The 9,157-nt window shown below is 38.4% G+C and overlaps 1 protein-coding gene and 1 long non-coding RNA gene across 2 annotated transcripts in view; one reads left to right on the top strand and one right to left on the bottom strand.

The window, feature by feature from the left end:
- Window positions 1-526: 526 nt before the first annotated feature.
- Window positions 527-3,660, bottom strand: LOC139980694 (uncharacterized). The gene is made up of 2 exons (XR_011797640.1): window positions 2,805-3,660; window positions 527-2,732 (listed from the first exon to the last, which is right to left on the bottom strand). It is a non-coding gene; the product is annotated as an uncharacterized lncRNA (long non-coding RNA).
- Window positions 3,661-7,921: 4,261 nt separating this feature from the next.
- The window catches only part of LOC139980687 (interstitial collagenase-like), a 145,888-nt gene continuing 144,652 nt past the window's right edge, over window positions 7,922-9,157 (top strand). The window contains exon 1 of the mRNA XM_071992515.1: window positions 7,922-8,528. Within this exon, the coding sequence (XP_071848616.1) occupies window positions 8,403-8,528 (126 nt within the window). The 5' untranslated portion in view covers window positions 7,922-8,402. The remainder of the gene's footprint in view (window positions 8,529-9,157) is intronic.

Genomic DNA, 9,157 nt, shown 5'->3' with positions numbered 1-9,157 from the left:
ATTGAAAGTAAACAATCACAGGAAACAAAAACAGCTCTGTTCACAAAAACAGCTCTGTTCTCCTCCCTGTAATTGCAAGACAAATGCTTTTCTTTGTCATAAACGAGGAACTGACGGGAGAGTTTACCCCCCCCCCCCAAAAAAATGGGGGACTAAAAAGGTCAGTTGATAATATTGTTGTTGTTTGAATTTAGTTTCACTGAATATCTTTGGTGAGTTATTGCGAGAGGTTCTTCAGTGTTGAAAGTATTCAGTAAGGTTCTTTCATTTCATCAATTTCAAGTTGTGTTTTCTCATAAATGCTGGTATTTTGAGGTACTTTGATGATTCTTTTGAAGAAACTGTGTCATGACACATCAAGATGGCGTAATCCAATATGCTGTTTCATGTTTTTGTGATATTTTTATAAATTACCCACAGTTCGTTGAGGAAAGTTCTAGATATTCCCCTCTTTACATTAAAAGTATGTGACAGATACTCTTGATCCTTGGAAGAGCATCATAGAATTCCTTTAAAGCTTAAGGCCCATTGACAGAGTTATGTTGACATATTAACTTTATTCATGTCTTTATCTGTGAAAGCTAGTAAACTGTAAGGAAAGTGTGACCATTCCTAATAATTGTTAACTCTGGTTGTTTAAGAGCCAGCTCTTAAACAGAGTCAAAATAGGAAAAACAGTCAAGAAACACACTTTGCAAAGCTTTTTGGGGAATTATGATCTTTGTTGTGAGTAAGGAGAGAAGCTGGGAGGGGCATGGCAAGACATATTGATGATAGATAATAATCCTGCTTGTTCCTCTGTTAGTATAGAGAGTTACCCATGTCTGCAGATAATTGTGTTCTAGATAGTGTTAAATAGTCTATTAGTACAGCGAACATTGTTTGCGTCGCCCACGGTCTGCCTTGGGCACCTATTACCTTGATTTTGTAATCTTTAAGAATTTTTTGTTTTTAAATTTATTCAGTACAAAATTTGTTATACCAAATGTTTTTTTTAAATTTCCAGTGTGGGGATGTGCTCAGGATTATTCGGGTGCCGGGCGGGTTTGTGCGGTAGGTGTTATCCACGTCCTGGGGGAGGGTTCTAAGGGGTGGGGTGTCTCCGTCCGCTTTGGAAAATCTTTGCAATTTTGCTTAGATGACACATGGTGCTATATTTTTCCTATTCCAGAGCTCACTTCTGTGCCAAATTCTTGTTAAATTAATCATCAATAAAAGAGCCAGGCAGAAATGTTAAAAATGCATTCAGAACTGCTGGGCGCAGCTTCACCCCGCCCCCCCCCCCCACATGGCATGAGCACATCCCTGGTCTCTTAGGCTAATATTTCATCATATTAAGACATTTATTTGGAGGGATACCTATTGTATGTGAAATGAATGGCATAAACAACTTGCTCTCTACTGATGGAGTAAACATGGAAGGTTGCAATGTATTGTGTGACGTCACTTTTCCTTTTGTGTAATAATGATACTACTGCAATGCCTCCATTGTTGTGTTGTTCAAACCTAGATGTTTTTGTCCATTTGCCATACAAAGTCAACCTTTTATTTTATTACTTTCTGTAATTTCTGTAAAATAAACCATCAACTTAAGATTTTTCAGCAAGATTATCACGTCTACTTGCTGAATTCCATACTTGAAATGTGGAGCCACTTTAAGTAAGCACAAGATCCCTGTGTTGAAAGTTACCAAAAAATATCTGCATATATAAAATGTGGTAAGGAATCACTAAGCCTGTTGAATTTCTGGTGAGTCACCAGTTTTAACCAAACCTGTTGAGTGTTATCCTAAGCTACCATTGACATGAACATGTTTTCAAGTAACCTTTCTGGTTTGATTTAGTCAGATGTATCTCAGCATGTAATTAATGTTTTGCAGACTCTTCTATCTCGTTAGTCAAAGTTAAACCTGAATAATTCGAGCAAGAAAGATAAGTTACATTTGTTGCGGGATCTTGTTTAACTAGTAGTATCAAATATGTTGATGCTACACCTGTGTGTGGTTCAGATTATTCCAGTTAAGTGTACAATACAGGGATGTGAAATTGGATGATGATTAAGAACTGAACAGTAACCAAAAATGATCTTGGGTGCTATTGTTATATTCTGTTGTGAATAGGAACATTTTATGATAGGATGGTAGAAAACATGAGTGGAAACATGAGTGGTCTTTCTTTCACACTACGATAATTTTGATGTGTTGCTGCTGTATGGTGGTGGTATTTTTGGTGTGCACATGTTTGTTTCTTTCAACCTATTGTTGCCTTAATCTTGGGGGGGGGGGGTTATTTTGGTTTGATGGTCCCATTTCTTCAGTCACTGTAGGGTGGTAACATCAGTCTTGTGCAAGCTGTTTTGGTGTACTTTCTGTCACAAATCGGTGGGTTGATTCTTCCTGTTTTAGAGATGTCTGCATCTCCTTTTAACTCTGAAGACTTAATCTTCTGGTCCCGCCATAAGGGTGGTGTATGGTTGCAGATGTAGCGCCTCATTGATTCTAAGACCTTTTACTTGCAGAAATATCAACTTGTATGAAGCAATTAGGCAATAGTTTATATGTACTTGACTATCTGATTAATGATTTGAGGTTTCCCTCTACTGTTGGTATATCATTAAGAAGTGTGAAGGAGAGAGGAGGGTTCAGTGTGAAGTGCCTTCTTTAAACTTTTGTTTTAAGAGAAAGCACAGGCTATATCTTTCTCTGTCTTCCAGATAGCATCAACCCACTGAACCTTGTTTGGTACCATGATGGTATGAACCCACTGAACCTTGTTTTGTACATGGATGGGATGAACCCACTGAACCTTGTTTGGTACAATGATGGGATGAATCCACTCTGCTATTGCTTTACTTACGTTATTGGGTGACACTGTAGATGGATCTCTTCCTTAAACCGTTTCTCTACCTTCCTTTCTTTTGCCCTTCCCCATTGGTTTGTCTTCTGTGCGGTGCCGTTGGTATGTACTTGTGTGTGTGTGTGTGTGCATAGGTGATAAATGTTAACCTCTTTGACATTTACTGAACAGAAATGTGGTCACTTTGTAAATTTTTCCATTGTTGTCCTTAGCTGCTTAGCCTATGAATGATTACCTTTGTAAATTCAAGCATTGACAGTACTCGACCATTGCAGCTTAATAATGTATGTGAACTAAATAATACAAACTTGTTATATTTTCTCTAAGCATTCCCCCCCCCCTTCCCAACCCCTGTTTCACCCCTCCACCTTGGTCACGGTCCTATAACAGTCTTCTTTTACCTTAATGGATCATCATATGTGTTGTTGGTGTTTCAAGCAATCTGTTAACATTGGGACCATAGGTATGTATATAAAAACTTTCCAGAAAGTGAAGCCACTTGGAAAGGTCTTTCTTCTTTCAAGAATTACCCATAACCAAGGTGTTCTGCTCATGTCAAAAACTGAAGTTACTAGTGTACATAGAAGTATGACGTATAAATAATAAAAGTTTCTCAGTTCTGCCATTTCCAAAGTTTATTGGGATGTAGATAACCCAATACCATAAACAGGAAATTTTCTTCTCATATCTTTGTAACATTGTCACAACTCATGGAGCCTGTATTTCAAAGCAGCAAACAAATTTGTCATTGTATCATTCCTAGACTTCAAAAATCTGTCAGTTCATCAAGGAGGGGGGAGGGGGGAGGGGGGAGGGGGGCTTTCATCAGTCCCTGATCTTTACCTCTTCTCCGAATTAAAACGGACAGCTGTTTTTGTAACCATAAGGCTGAACGATCGCAGTGTAAAGGTTTTGTGTTGGCGACCATGTTAAGCTTTTTGAAACAGTTCATTTTCTTAGTTTGCATGCCACAATACATTACATTTAATTTTGAGTAGCATTGCACCTTAGTGTTTTTTTGTTTGTCATATATTTATGATTTTTTTTGCATATGCCTTAAAAGCTTCAGCATATATATATACCTGTGTACCATGGTATAGATCATAGTCTTATGTTACAAGAAATCTTTGGTTTGTATTCAAGAGCAATATGCTCATATGCCAATAAAAAACAAAAAAACTTTTTCCGTTCTAGTACCTCACCAAAAATTGTAGAGGTAGTCCTTGAGAGTCGATATACGAGACATTGCAAGTTAGCTGGTATAATAATAAGGGTACATTTTTTGGATTTCTTTATTCATCCTGTTTCTACGGGGAAAGAAATGACTGAATGGATTTGTTTCTTCAACATGGTCTTCATATGGTTTATCCATAAATGCATTGTTGCTAAGACTCTGCCAGTTGGATGAGATAGTTTCAAACTGCTTTAAGGTGGCGATCCTGCCGATTAACCGTGAATATGTGGTAAAAGTGGTAACCCGGCTTCATGAGATGGCAGTGCGGGTTGTCCTTGCAAGTTAATTGATAGTGCTGTCTATCATATCATCTTGTTGGGGTTGCATCATGTAACACTTCGTTAGCCAGTGTTTCTTGCACTTTGCTTCAATGTGTTATAGGGGTGTTTAGTAGATCAAGACTCCATAAAAAAGTTGCAGCGGTTGCTCAAACAGTTTGAGGCAATCAATCACACACTATTTTATTCATGGATAGTGTCACTTGAAGCTTTGTTATAAGGAAGTGTCCCTCCCCCACCTGCCCCCCCCCCTTTAGTACTATGTCAACTTATACAGTGACAGCTTGCCAAAGTTCTTGATACCATTTTGCCACTGTATTCCAATTTAATCACAGGGGTAAGCTTGCACAGTTTGTTTTTTTTTCTCCTTTTTTTACCAAAATTGAGGGTAAAATAAACAGTGCTGGAGAATACTACACAGGAAGATGTTTCAATAACCAGATTCTAATGAGTCTAGACTTTTCATTTGAAACCATTCATTTTAAAAGGAAAGTAACATTTTTGAATGTCTTAATTTTGAAGGAGGATGAATGTCGGAAAAAAAAACAAAAAAACGGTTGATTCTCCTTCGAAGAGCCACTGTACCCTTTCTTTTTGTGTAGCTTTGCATTAGATTTTAGTATTGACACTTGATCATTCCAAGTTTGCCATCATTTGTCTGTTCATTTCATTTCTTATAAATGTTAATAAAACGAGGAAAAGTATTTTACAGGTGTTTTTATTTTTGATTGTTGGATTGTCTGCCTTTTGTTGTTATGACCATCTTTAGAATATGATTTATGATTGGGGCAGATAGGGTTAAGTTATTTTAAGTCAGGAAATGAGGGCAAGTCATAGCCTTGGGAGAGTATTATTTGAAGTTGTTTCACCCTTTACATTATGGGAAGAAAGAAAAAAAAACATGAAGGTTATCTTACATTGTTTGATCAGAAAGATTGACGGACTGTTCCTGTTATCAAGTTACCTTTTCTGCGCTTAAAGTGGAGACAAGGTAGCCAAGTCACCACCAAGGATTTCCTGTGTGTTTTGGACTTCGTCACGGAAGTACCTACAAGCAATGGATTCTTTTTGATGTCGAAATATTCGATGACGCTCACGAAAGACGACAAGGCGGAATGATGAAATCCGGAAGTATAAATAATAATCTGTGTTTGTCAAAAAGAGCGACGTAGCGATTAACATCCCAGCAAACACAAAACGTTATCATAAAAATTTTAAAAGAGCCTCTAAAATATGTTTTTATAACGTTTTAACGTAAAAATGTTTTGAAATAATAGCCTGAAAACGTTTTCGAGACATTTATTACACCACAAATAACGTTATCAAAACAAAAGACGAAACGTTTTAATAACGTTTTGAAAACGTTGTGTTTGCTGGGATGGGGGTTCCATGTAGGGTCCAAGGATAAAATGGGTCCCCTATAAATCGAGCGAATAAAATAAAGTAAGAAAAGGTAGAAATGTTATGATTTAAATATAATATTTGTTGTAGATATAGTACCTGCAATGTACTATGTATAACCGCATTAGGCGCATTGATATTCCTTAGTTAGGGTATATCTTCTTATCGTTGTTACTCCAGCTGTCACTGTTCAATGAACGGTAGGTAATGTTCGCTGTGTACCGGGGTACCTATAGGCTCGAGGCGCCTCGATGCCCTGGCGTACTGACGCTGTACTATAGTGATGTAGTGTGTGTGGTGTTTTCGTTAGTGCTTTTATATTTTACTTGAAATAGTTCTTTGTGACTGAAGATCACCTAAACGCTTTTACCCCATCAAAATGTTTCTCTTTACAGCTCATTATTTTCTCACTATTTTCTCATATTCTTCTTCCCCTTCCCTCCCTCCCAGTGATCATATTCAGTTGGATCTTTGCATATATGCAATGATCTGGAGTGCTCGAGTATCTCATAATAGGGCCGACCTCATTTCAACGGTCAGTGGCGTAGGAAGGTACTTTTGAGTGGGGGGGGGGGGCTGAAGACTGATGGCCGGCCTGGGGGAGGCGTGTAAGGGGAGGGGTTTTCCCCTCCCCTTTGGATTTTTTTTTTTGCATTTCCAGGTGGCCTCAGATGCAATTTGGTGCAATGTAGCACACTTCAACTCCCACTCCATTTTGTAAATAATTTTGCATTTTCACCTGGCCTTAGATGCTATTTGGTGCTCCAAGTGAGATTTTTTTCTCATTTGGAAATGAAAAAGGGGTTTTCTGACTTGCGAAGCGGGGGGGGGGGGGGCGGAATGCTACTTCCTCCCCCCATAACGGTAACCTGTCGTTACCGTTATAGTTGCCTCCATAGTACTAGCACCGTACTACGCCACCCCATCGTTTCGACATGAAAAAGTGGTGATATGAGAATATAATGGACGTTTTGAGATTGAATAGTCGAAATTTGAGCGACGCCAAAATTTCTATACAAACATGTTTTCAGAATAAGTCAGAGAAAATAGTTGAATTTTTCTCGAGATAAACAGGCTTTCGAAATTTTCCTAGTCGAAATTTTTCTTTTTTATGAAAGAAATTCAGCGTATAAAAAGTCAAAATAAGTGGAATTTCAGATATCAGGTAAGTTTTGTGATGAAACAGTTGAATTCTGAGATCAAATTCAGAAATTTCGGTAAACAGACAATTGCTATATTTCGAGACAACAGCTAGATTTTTGGGAAAAGAGTTCAAATTTCTAGAAATATGAAAAAAGATTCTCAGAAAGCAGTCGAAAATGTTAGGAAAGAAGGCTAAGCTGTTGAGATGAAACAATAGAAATTTTGAGATAAAATGTTGAAATTGTCTTATGTCCCATCTGGGCCACAGTAGCATTTACAAAAGTAAACTCTTCTCACACCTTTTAATAAATTACTATGTGCCATTAATTTGCTTCCTGAAAACATATTGGGCAGACGGGGTAAAAGAGCGGTATACATATGCGCATTAACATTCGCGGGAGGGCTTGTATCGGTAAATTTGCCATGCACTCTAGGGAGGGGTTATAGCTCAGTGGTTATAACACCGGTGCCTATTTCGATCATAATTGGTCCCGAGTTCGAGTCACTCCAAGGTTAAAGTATGTCGTCCAGTTACAGATTTGTTGACAATTGACAATTCATAATCATGGACGTAAAAATATGAATCTAAGAGACTGGCTTGATCGGCCAGCTTTGCCGCTTTGATATGCCCGGCAATGATGGCTTCTTCGCGAGTTCCTGCTTGCAGGAGTATCTAAAATACATACATAGCCTTCATACATACACTCCCCCCCCCCCCCCTCTCGATCGTCCCCCTCTCGACGTCCTTCTTCCCCTCTCGTCCCCCTCCCCATCTCGTCCTCCCCTTCTCGTCCATATATGTGGCCCAATTGCAATATCTCATCTTCTCTATGGGAGCGATGAGACAAAAACAACTGAAACAAGGAAAATGTACCATATATATAGATATAACGGTCTACAAATAATAGGCCTACGCTGATTCGCTATTGAGACAGGGCCTTCCGTGGATTGCGTAATAATATCCGCGCGTGAGTTGCATTTTACTGTTGTGGGGTTCATAGAAAACTTTTGTTTACACCTGTGCATAGAAAAGGGAACAAAGTTGTTGACTCAGTCATTGCGCAGTTCGATATTAACTTTGTGTGAAGTTGTATATTGCATGCTAAACTGTGACAAACTTTTGTAGGGAAAGTGAACATGTTCTCTAATGCTATTTCGAGTTCGCGAAACAACTGTTATACCTCAAGCTGGTAAGCTTCACTGGATGCTCAAACAAACCAAGAAGTCAGGAAAGCTTAAACTTAAACTGTTTCGTATTCCTTCAATCAAAGACGAAAGTGACCCTATACCAAGTTCAGGACTCTGGACATCAATCCAAACAGTGTCACTGTCAGTATTCAAGTGGAAAGTTTTAGGCTGGATCTGCTCTTCAGGGACTGGGGACTGAAACAACCACACATACATACCTTCACAGATCTTAGCCCTCGGGTTTGTCTTTCTAAAAACAGGTTGTATTTCGGTTAAAGCATTATCCACTCTTTTGTCGACTACATGGAAGTTCAGAACAGCAAACCACAATGGAAAATTCTTCTCAACTTTATCGTTGTTTCGTGTTTACTGTGTTTGATGTTCAAACCAACTGACTCAGTTCCTATCCAGACCAAACAAGATGCATTCGTAAGTCATCATATTTCGTACTAATAGTAATAATAACATTAGCGTTGGCCTAGTCTTAATGAAGTCTACTCATCCTAGGCCTTAGTTTTACGAGGCTATTTCTTTATAGAATTCAAGGCTCTGACATGCTGTTTCAATGGACGTTAGGTCATGCAACTTTCACCATGATATAGACTATATCTTGTCTTAGCCTATGTGCAAAGGTTTTCGTGCACACAAGGCTACTACAAAATTTTAAAGTAAGAGCTACAAATTGACAGTTATATGTCGTCTGTTTGGAACTCTTGATCGCGAGGTACTTATGTTAGCCCCTACTCAAAAAAGAAAAGTAACAAAGTTTAGTCCAACAGAGTTAGTTCTATGGGCTATAAAAGATATTGTAAATCATGCAAGGTTACATACCATGGTTTACAAAGAGAAGCTTTGATTTGGGTCTGGCAAACATTGACCCTTAATTTTGAAAGCTGGATTTTCCTTTTGGTTGCAGTCAACAAAGCATTTGAAAGTCATATGGTCTTGGCCATATCAAAAATTTGTAACTTATACATTCTGTAATGTGCATCCCCAAACTTCATTGTTTTAATTACCCAAACCCTGGACTTGTTCTATTCCTACAGAAACATATGCCA

Source organism: Apostichopus japonicus, chromosome 15 (assembly GCF_037975245.1).
Source record: "Apostichopus japonicus isolate 1M-3 chromosome 15, ASM3797524v1, whole genome shotgun sequence".
In the NCBI taxonomy this organism is placed as follows: domain Eukaryota; kingdom Metazoa; phylum Echinodermata; class Holothuroidea; order Aspidochirotida; family Stichopodidae; genus Apostichopus; species Apostichopus japonicus.
The sequence above is the reverse complement of the archived record's forward strand: the minus strand, read 5'-3'. Positions and strand labels throughout refer to the sequence as shown.